This window comes from Odocoileus virginianus, chromosome 17 (assembly GCF_023699985.2).
Source record: "Odocoileus virginianus isolate 20LAN1187 ecotype Illinois chromosome 17, Ovbor_1.2, whole genome shotgun sequence".
Lineage (NCBI taxonomy): Eukaryota > Metazoa > Chordata > Mammalia > Artiodactyla > Cervidae > Odocoileus > Odocoileus virginianus.
Window position 1 is genome coordinate 52,112,814 of NC_069690.1, and position 14,616 is coordinate 52,127,429.

The following is a 14,616-nucleotide window of genomic DNA, read 5'->3' on the forward strand; positions in this document are numbered from 1 at the left end:
TATACTGTAAATATTTTCCCTGCCATTTTAATTTCATTTGATTATTGTGAGAGATTGAAATTTTATATTTTAGGTAAAAAAGAGCATACTTTTCCCTTACTGTTTGACAGACCTGTGAAAGGCTTTCCTCTACCAAATTAATTTCTTACAGTTACTATCATGGTTTCATTTTTACATTTAATCTACATGGAATTTTAGTATAAGATGGGAAGTATGAGTTCACACTTTCCCATGCAGCCAGCTGTCTGGCCTTGCTTTTAAGACTCTTTTACAGTATTCCACATTCCTTTATGAACACAGACCTGGGTCTAGCTTCAGTTCCAGAGCTGTCTGTATTCCAGTGTTTTCAAATGAATTCATAATAGGTTTTGATATTTACTAGGGACAGTTCTTTTAAAAAATTCTGTTGGCTACTGACAGATGTTTATTCTTCCAGAGGAACCTTTTATCAGGACCAAAAAATCCTCATTGAAATTTTCTAGAATTGCATTAATATATACATTGAGCTGAGGAACTTAAGTGCCTTTAAATAAGCAAGAATCCTTTCTGCACAATACCTACTACAGCATCAACTAAAGGCATATCATGATTAAATAATAAATGAAACACTGGCTCACAAGCAAATTAAAGCCTGGACATTCTTTTCCCTTTCTCTTTTGCCTTCAGCTTCATTGCCACCTCCTAACTTCACATTGCTCCCCAAATGCCAGGAACCATGGCCTAAATTTAAATTTTCTTGCCCTATAGCACTTATATGCCTTATCTTTTTTAGCTGCTGCCTTCTTTCTCCTCATTCAAACCTGACAGCCCAATATCCTATTACTACCAAACCCTACACTAAGTAACCAACCAGCTCCATGATAAAAAGCTTGAGGCCCTCACTGCGTTAGTGTCTCATTTTACAGAGAAGTTGAGGCAAAGCTGGTACAACTATCTAGAAAGCACATCCTGAATCTGGTTAAAGAGACACCCAGAGAGGGGTTCAGAGCATAGAGGTTGCATCAAGTCTCAATGAAGCTGGATAAACCAGCCCATATGCCTGAAGGTCATCACCTTCCCTTTGCCTGACTTCATGTTCACCAAAGAAGCCAACATGTCTTTCTAGGCCTCTCATAACAAGAAGGAAACTCCTTGTTTGACCTTGAGTAAATAATTTTGCCAAGCCTCAGTATTCTTTTCTATAAAATGGAGATAATGATACATATGTATTATATGATACTCACAGATTTGTCATGAGAATAAAATAAAACACATCAAGAGGTTTAGCAAGGAAGAACCCTCAACAGATGAGGGTGATTGGTCTTACACGTCACTGGGTCACCCAAGCCTCTGCTCTGTTCCAAGGAGTGACAAGCGATGCCTGAAGAAATGGTCTGTGTCCTCACCTCCTCCTACAAACTCCTAAACCTCTGCCTCCTCCTCCTCGGGCCTCCCTCACACATGCGCTGCATTATTCCCCATCCCTCACAGGCCTGTTAGAAATGCTTATTGAGAAGACTAGCGGATTTCAGAACAGCATACCTAGAAACGTGAAAATACTGGGGTGCTGTCAATGCGAAGCTACCAGAGAAAGGGGGAAAGTTGTTCCTGAACGGTTCCTGCACTTCAGATACAGAAAATACTTACTAAATGCATCTACTGCCTTTGTCATGTTGTTCTGGGGAGACCTGAAAAGATAAAAAGAAAAAAGTTTTTCCCCAGAAAATTGAAAAAGAGAACAAACCAAAAAACTATCACATGTTCATTTAAGTCTGTAAAAGCTCTGTTCTCTACGTGGCCTGGTAAACACCTCAGTGGCCTCAATGCGCCCTGCTCCAAGGTGTCCTTGCTTCAGAGACTGTGGGTAAAGTGCTACTTGGGTGGCTCTTTATTAACCACAGAACATGATTCTCTCGCATTAAATTTACGGCACAGAGTCATGCATGTCTTCTTCAGAAATGGTACTTCTCTGCACGCTCTACAGCCTGTCAAGAAAAGCCCAAGCACCACAATGAAAAGCCCCAGCCACAACCAGAGAAAGCCCGCAAGCTGCACAAAGACCCAGCCCAGACCAAAAAAGGAAAAAAATTTTAAAAGGAAAGAAAGAAACGATACTTCAGGCAGGACAAAAATCTCCTCTACCCTGCTGTTTCTAAACTGTAAAAGCAAAAAGTGAGGGCTCAATTTTCCACCACTCCAACTACGTAAAAAATTACTCTGTGGTTCTTCAGTGTTATAAGCAACACCATCATCGGCTATGTGGGTTTGGGTGCAGTATCACTGACTGGTTAAAAACCTAGGCTTCAAGGCAGAGTCTTGCTTTGCCACTTGTTAGCTGTGTGGTTTCAAACAAGTGACTCTCTTTCCCTTTCTCATTTGTAAAACAGGGACACTATCACTTACACGTGAGAAGGAAAGGAGATACAGTGGCTTAGGGATAAGTGTCTGCAGGTTGTCTAAGAAACTCTGTAAGAAATCACACTTCTTATCCTATCAGCCAAGTCTACTCCTAGATCTTGAAAAGATATCATTTACAAACAAACAAACCTAAGAAAAAACCTAAAGGAGATCAGTTGACTTAAATTACTGACACAAAAAAGGTAGTATGTTTTAACCAATAGGAAACATTCTCCCCCACCATAAAAACTCATGCCTGAGGGAGGCTCAAGAGGGAGGGGACAAATACATACCTATGGCTGATTCATGCTGATGTGTGACAGAAACCAACACAACTACAGTTGTAAAGGATAGTTGTAAAGCAACCATCCTTCAATTAAAAATAAATTTAAAAAAAACAAACACACACACACACCTCATGCCATCCCTGGAAGCAAATACTCTGTAGTCTCCATTTAATGACAGTACCCTCACCTTGTATTTGGATAAGATCGGGTGGTGGTGGTGGTGTTTTAGCCACTCAGTCGTGTCCAGCTCCTTGTGACCCCGTGGACTGTAGCCTGCCAGGCTCCTCTGTGATTTCCCAGGCAAGAACGCTGGAGCAGGCTGCCGCTGCCCTCTCCAGGGGATCCTCCCAACCCAGGGATCGGACCTGCTCTGCTTGGCAGGTGGCTTCATCATCACAAAGCCACCAGGCTGGATGCCATTTCACACTCCAGGCCCCAAATAAGTAGGAACTGATTTGTACGCCATAGACTATTATTAAAATATAATCAACTCAGCTAGTACTCAGCTGTAAATCATTCAAAGTGGACTCCCCTTTATGGAATCCTTTAAAATCAGATCCTGCGTATTTCCTCAGTGCCTTCTGATCACACCAAGAATAAAATCCAAACTCCCGCCATATCCTTATGTAATCATCTCTGTCTGCTGCGGATATTCCTACTTGCACTGTGCACATCCCGCGGGCCCGCCAGCAGACACCACACTCCCTTCCACACCTGGCCCTTGTTGCAATAGATATCAGCTGATCTTCACACCTTCTCACCACCCAGCTGTCTGCAAGCTCCCCCTCTCTCACTGTCTTATAGAACTCATTCTGCTGTTTTCTTCCCATGCATGGTGACTACCAGCCCCTCTCCAATTAAGTTTCATAAAAAGAGGGACTTCTCTGTCTTGCTCATTACTTCTTCCCCACCCTTTGGAAGATGGCTGGCGCATGCATGGTGCTCTTTATAGAATAAAGACATAGAAGTTTCAAGACTGGGAAGACAATTCAGGAGGAGAGAAAGATCTACAAGACGGAGCAGAACCACTCAGCACTGCACCTTAGGACAGTTACATGATCCCTTGTCTAGCAACGAAGTTCCCTGAACACAGGGATGGATTGTATTTGTCTTCACAGCCCCTAACATTTGCTGAATGAATGTTAGTTTTTGTTAAGTTTGTGTCATTCATCTTTGGAGACCTCTTCTCCAATATCCATTGGTTTATGCTTTTAAAAATATGTGATATATATATACGTATGTATATGCAAATAAACACCTCTCTTTAGCTTGGAACAGTGCAAATTCTGAATGCTTAATGATCCTGTGACTGGAGAATTTTAGGCCCTTTTGAGGCTTTAAAAAGGCAGCACAGAAAGTTCAATGCAAAATTGTTAACAACAGATAAAATTCTATAAGACAAGCTTCACAATTTATCAATTCACATAGCACAAGGGTGGTAAAGACTTCTTATTCCCCTTTCTTCAAATCTAGATGAGGACCTGCAGAGAAATCACCTGCAAGGTTTTAGACAGTTTTTACTTTTAAAACAGGCCCCTGCTTTCAGTGGCAGGGCCTGGGAAAGGGGCAGAAGGCGCCATGTCTGGCCCTGAAGGTGGCAAGCAGCAGCCGCTGAAGCAACCCAAGAACCAGGCCGAGGGGATGGATGAGGAAGATAAGACATTCAAGCAGAAACGGAAAGAAGAGGTCTCAGGGAATGGCCCCCTGGCCACAAGTGGAATGAAGAAATCTGTTAAAAAGCAAGCTGTTCCTTGTGCCTGAGGAAATAAAGGCCCTTAATTCCATTCCTGTTTAAACATCTGGATTTCCAGCCATGACATCTGTTGCCACCCATAGCTAGAATGAAGTGCTGTTTTAGAGCCTGCTGTACATTTAAAAATAAACTTTTGTAAAAAAGATAATAATAACAACATGGGACTTCCCTGGTGGTCCAGTAGCTAAGACTCCATGCCCCCAATGCAGAGGGCCTGGTCAGGAACTAGATCCCACATGTCACAACTAAAGAACTCACATGCCGCAGCTAAAAAACCCTGCATGCTGCAGCTAAGAGTTCACACACTGCAACTAAGACCCAGCACAGCCAAATACATAAGAAATATGCTCAAGGTTATTCACAATATTTAGAAAAAACAGGACTATGTACTCATTTCCCTGCAGGGATTATGTCAGTGGAAACTACCATCACACGTTAGTGCAAAATCCAGAGCCTGGGGTAACTACGGTTCATCTGTGATGACTGTTGGTGGCCTTGCTACTTACTTGTACCACACGATAGGAACATTTTAAGCCTGGATCCAAGAAAGTGACTGAGGACTATTTTCTATTTAACTTTATGAGCCCATATCCTCACACATTAAAACACAGAAAATGTCTGCTGAACTGAAGGAGGAAATTGAGGCCTAGAGAAAGTCAGGGGAACATTGTTACTGTCCAGGGTCACACAGGAAGTGACTTGGGATGAGACTAAAATCCATCCACAACCCTTTGAGCTACCTCCTCCACCTCTGTCTATCTTCCTTTCTCTTTTCCTGACAGCTCCTCTTTATCTTCTTTCTCTGCTTATTTGCTCTAAAATTTTCCCCTCATGTCTGCCCAATACTGGATATCAGTTAGGGCTAGGTTTGTAATTTCTGGCCTGTACCTATTCAAAATATAGTTTAAAACAGAAAGGAACGTTTCCAACTTCTTACTCGTTGATGTCCAAGTCCTGGTCATCAGAAGATTCATCTTCTCCCAGGACATTTTCAGAATCTGGTTTCCGAATGAGAAAGAAAAGTACTGTCCCCACAAGGCTAATCACCGTTAGCGCGATAAACACTGTTCTTCGGTCACTCTCTAGGGAGAAAAAAGAAGATGAAAGTAGATAGCACTAACCACACAATTCCAGAGTCAGTATCATGTTCAGTATTTTGTTTATAACTATTCACATACGTTATTACTAATTTTACTTTACTGCATCAGTAAAATCCTAAGACAAAGAGATAAATAGGATACATCTACCTCTGTCTTTCAGTTAGAGAAATACTAATAAGCCAAAAGAAAAACAGCATAAGAACTTAATCGTATTCTTTTAATCAGAGTATAGACAAAACAACTGAATTAAAAACTCTTTTGACAACTGATTAGTCTACCCACACATACACAACCTTCTCCCACACTTTGAGACGCTACTTGAAGCACAGTCATAAGCTGTAAATCCTAGCATAATAATATAATCCAAGGGAAGATATTAAAAGCAAAAATCTAAGAGGACTTAAGAGTACCAACATTCACTAGAACAATCTGAACCAAGCATACTGGGAATTTTCATGGAACTGCTATTTTGTTTTGAATGTATCTGAATAAAGCACAGTGAATAAAACAAACCTGATATCTGAGTTTTCCCTTGCCAAGCAAAATATATGTAGAGATTTCCAAAGAACAAGCTGGGGGAAGAAAAGGAAGGAGAGGACGTTGGGAAGTTATTTTCATATTTATGGGCTTTAAAATAATTTTTCCATTCCTTGTTAAAAAAAAAAAGAGAGAGAGAGAGAAGCCTAAAGAAGTTATCTACCTGCCCTAAGTCATTTAAAAGTATCGACTTCATCCTCTTTCTGAAAAACTCAACTGACCCAGAGGGAACTTAGTCTCCTTCCACCTGACAGCAACCTGATTCAGAACCAGCCTCCAAAGACCTGACTCACTGAAACATGTGATTTATTAGAGTCTGGAAATGACACCCAGGAAACAAGTTTACTCTACCTCTAAAATTCTGTATTTTAAAGAACTGGTGAAAAGATCAATGATTTAGTTAACTGCATCTAATCAAATACTTTATTTAGCACTTTCCTAGGGAAAAAATCAGGCTTCGTGATGGCTCAGTGGTAAAGAATCCACCTGCCAATGCAGGAGACGCAGATTCTATCTCTGGGTTGGGAAGATCCCCTGGAGAAGGAAATGGTAACCCACTCCTTTGTTGTATTCTTGCCTGGGAAATCCCATGGACAGAGGAGAATGGCAGGGATACAGTCCTTGGGGTCACGAGAGTCAGACAGGATTGAGCGACTAAACAGCAACAGGGAAGAAATCATTCACTTACACTCCAGTTTCTTAATATACAACCCCTTAAAACAATATTCATATTTGTTAAGCCTTCAGTTCAGTTTAGTTGCTCAGTCATGTCCAACTCTTTGCGACCCCATGGACTGTAGCATGCCAGGCTTCCCTGTCCATCACCAACTCCTGGAGCTTACTTAAACTCATGTCCATCGAGTCAGTGATGCCTTCCAACCATTTCATCCTCTGTTGTCCCCTTCTCCTCCCACCTTCCATCTTTCCCAGCATCAGGGTCTTTTCCAGTGAGTCAGTTCATTGCATCAGGTGGCCAAAGTATTAGAGTTTCAGCTTCAGCATCAGTTCTTCCAATGAATATTCAGGACTGATTTCCTTTAGGATGGACTGGTTGGATCTCCTTGCATGCAATCCAAGCGATTCTCAAGAGTCTTTTCCAATACCACAGTTCAAAAACATCAATTTTTTGGCGCTCAGCTTTCTTTACAGTTCAACTCTCACATTAATACATGACTATTGGAAAAACCATAGTTTTGACTAGATGAACCTTTGTTGGCAAAGTAATGTCTCTGCTTTTTAATATGCTGTCTAGGTTGGTCATAGCTTTTCTTCCAAGGAGTGTCTTTTCATTTCATGACTGCAGTCACCATCTGTAGTGATTTTGGAGACCAAGAAAATAAAGTTTCTGATTCCACTGTTTCCCCATCTATTTCCCATGAAGTGATGGGACTGGATGCCATGATCTTAGTTTTCTGATTGTTGAGTTTTAAGCCAACTTTTTCATTCTCCTCTTTCACTTTCATCAAGAGGCTCTTTAATTCTTCTTCGCTTTCTGCCATAAAGGTGGTGTCATCTGCATATCTGAGGTTATTGATATTTTTCCTGGCAATCTTGATTGTAGCTTGTGCTTCATCCAGTCCAGGATTTCTCTGCATTTAAGTTAAATAAGCAGGGTGACAGTATGCATCCGACATACTCCTTTCCTGATTTGGAACCAGTCTGTTGTTCCATGTCCAGTTCTAACTGTTGCTTCTTGACTTGCATACAGATTTCTCAGGAGGCAGGTCAGGTGGTCTGGTATTCCCATTTCATTAAGAATTTTCCACAGTTTGTCGTGATCCACACAAAGGCTTTGGCATAGTCAATAAAGCAGAAGTAGATGTTTTTCTGGTACTCTCTTGCTTTTTCAATGATCCAACAGATGCTGGCAATTTGCTCTCTGGTTCCTCTGCCTTTTCTAAATCCAGCTTGAACATCTGGAAGTTCATGGTTCACATACTGTTGAAGCCTGGCTTGGAGAATTTTGAGCATTACTTCGCTAGTGTGTGAGGTAGGTGCTGGTAATGCTTCCTAAGGTCCACTTGACTTTGCATTCCAGGATGTCTGACTCTAGGTGAGTGATCACACCATCGTGGTTATCTGGGTCATGAAAATCTTTTTTGTATTGTCCTTCTGTTTATTCTTGCCACCTCTTCTTAATATTTTCTGCTTCTGTTAGGTCCATACCATTTATGTCCTTTATTGCGCCCATCTCTGCATGAAATGTTCCCTTGGTATCTCTAATTTTCTAGTCTTTCCCGTTCTATTGTTTTCCTCTATTTCTTTGCACTGATCACTGAGGAAGGCTTTCTTATCTCTCCTTGATGTTCTCTGGAACTCTGCATTCAAATGGCTATATCTTTCCTTTTCTCCTTTGCCTTTAGCTTCTCTTCTTTTCTTAGCTATTTGTAAGGCCTCCTCAGACAACCATTTTGCCTTTTTGCATTTCTTTTTTTGCTAAGCTTTACCAAAGCCAAAATTTTAGGCATTTAGGATATGGGGGTAAATCCTCAGGACAGATCACATGACAGAATGCCTGTTGTTGCTTTTTACTGAGGAAATATATAACATACTGTATCCTTCAGTGTCCATAGAGTTAGTCTATGAAAATTTAATTGTTAACAGCTGTCAAGTAGCACAACTGGGTGGGAAGGACACGGCCTTTGGAATCCACATGATTGGATAAATTACTTAACTTTTAGTTAAGTTTTTGTTGTCTAATCTGTAGAATGGAGATAATACCTTCTTATCACAGGACATTGTAACTATTATTGAGATTAAAGAGCCCAGTAGTATCTAAGGTATGTATAAAGTATGCATGCCTACCAAGTCATTTCAGTCCTATCTGACTCTTTGTGACCCTATGGACCCTGTCAGGTTCCCCTGTTCACTGGTATTCTCCAGGCAAGAATACTGGAGTGGGTTTCATACCTTGCTCCACAGGACTGAACCCAATCTGCATGGGCAGGCAGGTTCTGCCCATGAGCCAGTGAGCCACCTAAGTATAGCAAATGCTACATACATTATGGCTAATATTATTTTCCATTTGCTAATCATAAATTTTAAGGAGGTAGATCCATGCATCTTTAAATAATCCCATAAAACTTTAAATCTCTATGACATGTACCTAGGAACTTAACTCACGTAAAAAGAAGATCTGAGTTCTCAACACAATCGGGATCTAAAAAAAAGGTCTGACCAAAAAAAAAAAAAAAATTATAGGAAAGATGGAGCCATAAGAATTATTACCTAAATTGTAAGAGTGCCCAGAAAATTCCACTGTTTCTCCCAATAGTGTGCTCGTCTGAATTTATTGTCAGGCAGTTTCCTTGTGCTGTCCAAAGTACTAAAATTCAAATCAAAAGTTTATCAAGGGAATGAAAGCATTTAGCTTTATATATTAAACATATAAACAATACTCTTAGACTCAGAAAATAGAAAGAAATCAAAATGCTTACCAGCAGCTGCAATTCCAATGAAAACAGAGGCTGTGTAAAAGGACCACGGGAAAGGCTGGATAAAAACGGCAATGTACATGCTAAAATATAACAGGTCAACGTATTACAGTCAAACAATACCTGAAACAGAATGTCAATTATGCCTTCTAGGAATCAATTCTGAGGGATCTCTTCTTTCAAAATTCAAGCTGTAAAGGGCTTTTCCAGTGTTGGAAAAAAGTGGACAAGTGTCATTTCTTAACTTACTATTTCAAATTTGTGAACTCAGTCACTGAATAAAGATTTGCGACTGGCCTTCACCAAAGAGCTCAGCACACAGTGGGACTACAGTTCTGTAGCCCAGAAGAAATTTAATTACCATTAATCTACTTGATACAAAATAAGATTATTACCTGAGTTCTTTTCAAGCCTACAGAAAGAGGTTTTTGGATATTATGTATATTAGTGGCAAAAGGAAAGCAAATATATACAAATCCCATCACTTTAAAACAATAGTATTGCTAATTATCAAGTAGAGAGCCAAACCTTTAAAATACTACCTATAATCTATTCCAACCAAGTCGGCAAGTTCAAAGCACAAGTTTACTATGTGCTTGAAAGAAGCTGAAGGCATTCTAATTAAATGAAAGAAAACCGGATTACTTACCTGTAAAATAAACCACTAGCAAACATAGAGAGTTGAGGTCCTACAATGGCAACCACTGATGGTGTAATCAAATTTGAAGCAGAGAACACTCCATAAATAATTGCCATGCTGCACACATAACATACAAAAAGGAAAAAAACAAAACTCTTGAAACACTGTCTCAAAGCTAAGCTCAATTTTTCTCAAACCTAATTAGAGTCTACAGTTTTGGGTTTTTTTTTTTTTTTTGCAATAACCATTCATATTCTTTAGTCAGAATTTATAACTACAGCCTTACGCTGAATGTCATATTAAAGTTTTCACTTGTTCAAAATACTGAAGTCTTGGCAATTGAGAAGTGTCAGTCTGCCTTAGACAATATGATTTTTAATTTATCAGTGAATTATTATAGCAGCTAACAGAACCCCATGAAGAACAGATTATTTTTTATGGAAAAGAGAAGTGAAATATAGAGGGGTCAAAAAACTTGTCAAAAGTGCAGCTGGACAGCTAGTCAATAGTGGAACCAGAATCTCATCCCTGGGAATCTGACTCTAGAGGCCCTCATCAACCAGCCTGCCCTACAGATTCAGCTGACAACTCCTGGCAGTGGCATGAAATCTCACTGCTATAAATAATCACGTAACTATAACTTGCTTAAACCAGAATCTATTTAACTTAACGTAATGGTTCACTTGAGAAACCTATATGCAGGTCAGGAAGCAACAGTTAGAACTGGACATGGAACAACAGACTGGTTCCAAATAGGAAAAGGAGTATGTCAAGGCTGTATATTGTCACCCTGCTTATTTAACTTATATGCAGAGTACATCATGAGAAACGCTGGGCTGGAAGAAGCACAAACTGGAATCAAGATTGCCGGGAAAAATATCAATAACCTCAGATATGCAGATGACACCACCCTTATGGCAGAAAGTGAAGAAGAACTAAAGAGCCTCTTGATGAAAGTGAAAGAGGAGAATGAAAAAGTTGGCTTAAAGCTCAACAATCAGAAAACTAAGATCATGGCATCCAGTCCCATCACTTCATGGGAAATAGATGGGGAAACAGTGGAAACAGTGGCTGACTTTATTTTGGGGGGCTCCAAAATCACTGCAGATGGTGATTGCAGCCATGAAATGAAAAGATGCTTGCTCCTTGGAAGGAAAGATATAACCAACCTAGACAGCATATTAAAAAGCAGAGATATTACTTTGCCAACAAAGGTCCATCTAGTCAAGGCTATGGTTTTTCCAGTGGTCATGTTGGATGTGAGAGTTGGACTGTGAAGAAAGCTGAGCGCCGAAGAATTGATGCTTTTGAACTGTGGTATTGGAAAAGACTCTTGAGAGTCCCTTGGACTGCATGCAAGGAGATCCAACCAGTCCATCCTAAAGGAAATCAGTCCTGAATATTCATTGGAAGGACTGATGCTGAAGCTGAAACTCCAATACCTTGGCCACCTGATGCAGAGAGCTGACTCACTGGAAAAGACTCTGATCCTGGGAGGGATTGGGGGCAGGAGGAGAAGGGGACGAAAGAGGATGAGATGGCTGGATGGCATCACTGACTCAATGGAAATGATTTCGAGTAAACTCGGGAGTTGGTGATGGACAGGAAGGCCTGGTGTACTGCGATTCACAGGGTCGGAAAGAGTCAGACATGACTGAGTGACTGAACTGAACTGAACTGAATGGCTCACTTGAACATTATTCAGCTACTACAGACCTGGTCCCAGTATATATGTAGCCAAGTGTGACTAAGACCATTTCAAAAGTTTATAAGCCACTATTCATAAATCCAAAGTAAATTATTCTTTGGCTTTTATGAATTTCTCAAATACCAGTGGTTCTTTCACCTGTTCTTTACAATATATATGAAGAAAACACATTAGTAAAAATTGTGATGTTATTACTGCTGCTGCTAAGTCACTTCAGTTGTGTCCAACTCTGTGCGACCCCATAGGCAGCAGCCCACCAGGCTCCCCCATCCCTGGGATTCTCCAGGCAAGAACACTGGAGTGGGTTACCATTTCCTTCTCCGATGCATGAAAGTGAAAAGTGAAAGGGAAGATACTCAGTCGTGTCCGACTCTTAGTGACCCCATGGACTACAGCCTACCAGGCTCCTCCATCCATGGGATTTTCCAAGCAAGAGTACTTGAGTGGGGTGCCACTGCCTTCTCCGGGTGTTATTATTAGTCACTTAGAAAAATGGGCATTAAACATTGTTTTACTCTCAAGTATTATACATAAGGTCAGGTTTAGGTTAGATAACAAAGAACCAAATAAGAAGAGTTGGGGAGGGTGGGAGGGGGAGCTGACCACAATCTAACATTTAACCACAGAGAAATTTCTTAAGAAATCTGTTTGTGTTTATATACATGTATGAGTTACATTCCCAACTTCAATCACAATGTACTAGTGACCTATGAAGAGCTTTTCACTTCATTTTCTCCACCTGTAAAATTGCCACTAAACATCTTAACAGAAATCTAAAAGCTCCTGATGACAGTATATTAATAATTATGAAATCAGAAAAACAGGAAGACCAACAAATATTTCAAGAGTCTTATAAAACATCCTCTGTTTAGGATTGGGAAGATGTAATTATGACAATACCTGAGTGCTTATTAAATGCCAGCCACTGTGCTAAGCGCTTTACACACATTAACCTGAGCAAGGAAACTGAGCACATAGAAGCAATTTCCTAAGATATCACAGCAATTAAGTTTTGAATCTTGTATTTCAAACTCAGTGTTTAATTTTACTTGAAACCCAAACTCATCACCTTTATCACATTATGTTCCCCTAAACAGTCTAGATACAGAGAAGAAAAAACAATCCAATCATATCTTATGTTGTGTGTGACTGAGGAAGTTTAAGCAATTTCTAGAATATACAAAGTAGAACCAATCACACAGTACGATACCTGGTATATCCACTGCCGTGAAAATCTGTACTATTTAAGCTCCTGATGACAGTTTGCTGTGTGGAAAATAAAACTAATCAATGAAGACGTTTTGTAATCTCCCTCCCCCCACCCCAGAAAATCTGTCTCCTAGTAATGAGAATAAAGTAAAAATTCAAGATGCTGGATACTTAATACAGAAATCCCAACAGGAGAGAAGAGAAAGGACTACAGAACGGAAGGCAAACCAAGGGCGGGCAGGTCAGGTGGGGAGGGCTGAAGACCATCTCTAACTAGGCTTTACGTTTATTCTCTTAACTGTCCAAGTACTAATACAGTCCTTAATACAGATAACAAATAAATAGGTCAACATATAAACCCCAAGTCAAATGAGAGAAAGAAACGACCCCACTAAGAGATGTCTGATACATGAAATCAAATCTTATCATGGAAAACAAGGAAGTGTTAGGTGACAAAATAAAAGGTGCAACTTAAGCGTACTTTTAGACGTAACGTTATCAATTTTGGAATGCATTATGACAAGCACTGCAAAGGAGGGAGAACAGAGTACAACTCACCGCTACATTTCCACAAGTTTGAAAGGCGGTGAAGATAAACATAAAGGCAATTCCTAAAATAATGATGTTGAAAAGCTTTTTAGATTCCGGGGACATTTTGGCTCAACTCTGTTGGAGGTCAGCAGTAGCCCAGGGCAGTCAGACAGCTCTCCTCCAGGCGAACCCACTGCAGTCCTGGAAGAAGAAATGAGATGGTGAGAGGAGGCAGATCCAGGAGCCGGGCAGCCAAGCTGTCAACTTCCAGGTCTTGGAGTAGAGTCCGGGGCTTAGGGTGATGTTCTCCCCACAGGCTTAGGTAGGACCTTCCTAACACACGATTCGAGTAGGGAAGGACCCAACACCCTGAGAAAAGCAAAGAACGTTGCTGCCCCAAGTTGAGGAGCCAAGAGAGAATCAGGAGTCAAGGGCGAGATGCAGCAGCCGGTAAGGCCCCACCGCCTAGCCCTGACTCACCTCAGGTCAGGCGACCCGGTCACCTGACCGCAGCCGAGGCGCCGGCCGCTGGGCTCACTGGGAATTGTAGTCCAGGGCGGCCGGGGAAGCGCAAGCTCGCGGCTAGGGCTCCCGCATCCGCTTGGAGAGAGCAGGGCAGACCTCGAGGGCTCCGGGAAGGCGGGGGCTAAAAAGCGGAACCCAGCGAAGGAGCCAGGAATTGAGGAAGGAGGCCTGGAGGCCGCGAAGCTGGTCTGAGGAGACGAAACACAGAGGGGCAAGGTGAAGGTATACACCTCTACCGAGAGAGGGCTGACATCCCAACAGCAAGCTGCGAGATTAGAAACTGGCAAGAAAAGAAGGCGGAGCCCAGAAGGGGAGCCCCTCCCTTTTCTCCTGTCACAACGGGTCTCGCAGCCGGAAGGAGCGTTTCGCGGGCTTTCCAACTGCCAGCCAATCCCGCTCCCCCTCCCAGCAACAGTGACTCCGCGCTTTTCCACCCGCCCGCCGACTCTGCGCAAGCGCGCCGGACAGGGGCGGGGCGCGCGGCAGGGACGTTGAGGGGCGGGGTGAGATGAGCCA

General features: G+C 41.5%; 1 protein-coding gene across 5 annotated transcripts in view; it reads right to left on the reverse strand.

Annotated features, from left to right (window-relative positions):
* Window positions 1-14,437, reverse strand: part of MFSD11 (major facilitator superfamily domain containing 11) — a 39,006-nt gene extending 24,569 nt beyond the window's left edge. For 3 of the 5 annotated variants that reach the window (XM_020915619.2, XM_020915617.2, XM_020915616.2), the window contains exons 1-8: window positions 13,603-14,049; window positions 13,046-13,101; window positions 10,137-10,244; window positions 9,491-9,570; window positions 9,282-9,378; window positions 6,030-6,088; window positions 5,354-5,498; window positions 1,627-1,667 (exon numbers count right to left, since the gene is read on the reverse strand). In XM_020915619.2, the coding sequence (XP_020771278.1) occupies window positions 1,627-1,667; window positions 5,354-5,498; window positions 6,030-6,088; window positions 9,282-9,378; window positions 9,491-9,570; window positions 10,137-10,244; window positions 13,046-13,101; window positions 13,603-13,698 (682 nt within the window). In that variant the 5' untranslated portion in view covers window positions 13,699-14,049. The other 2 variants (XM_020915615.2, XM_020915620.2) reach the window with 2 other exon arrangements.
* Between the last annotated feature and the right edge of the window lie 179 nt (window positions 14,438-14,616).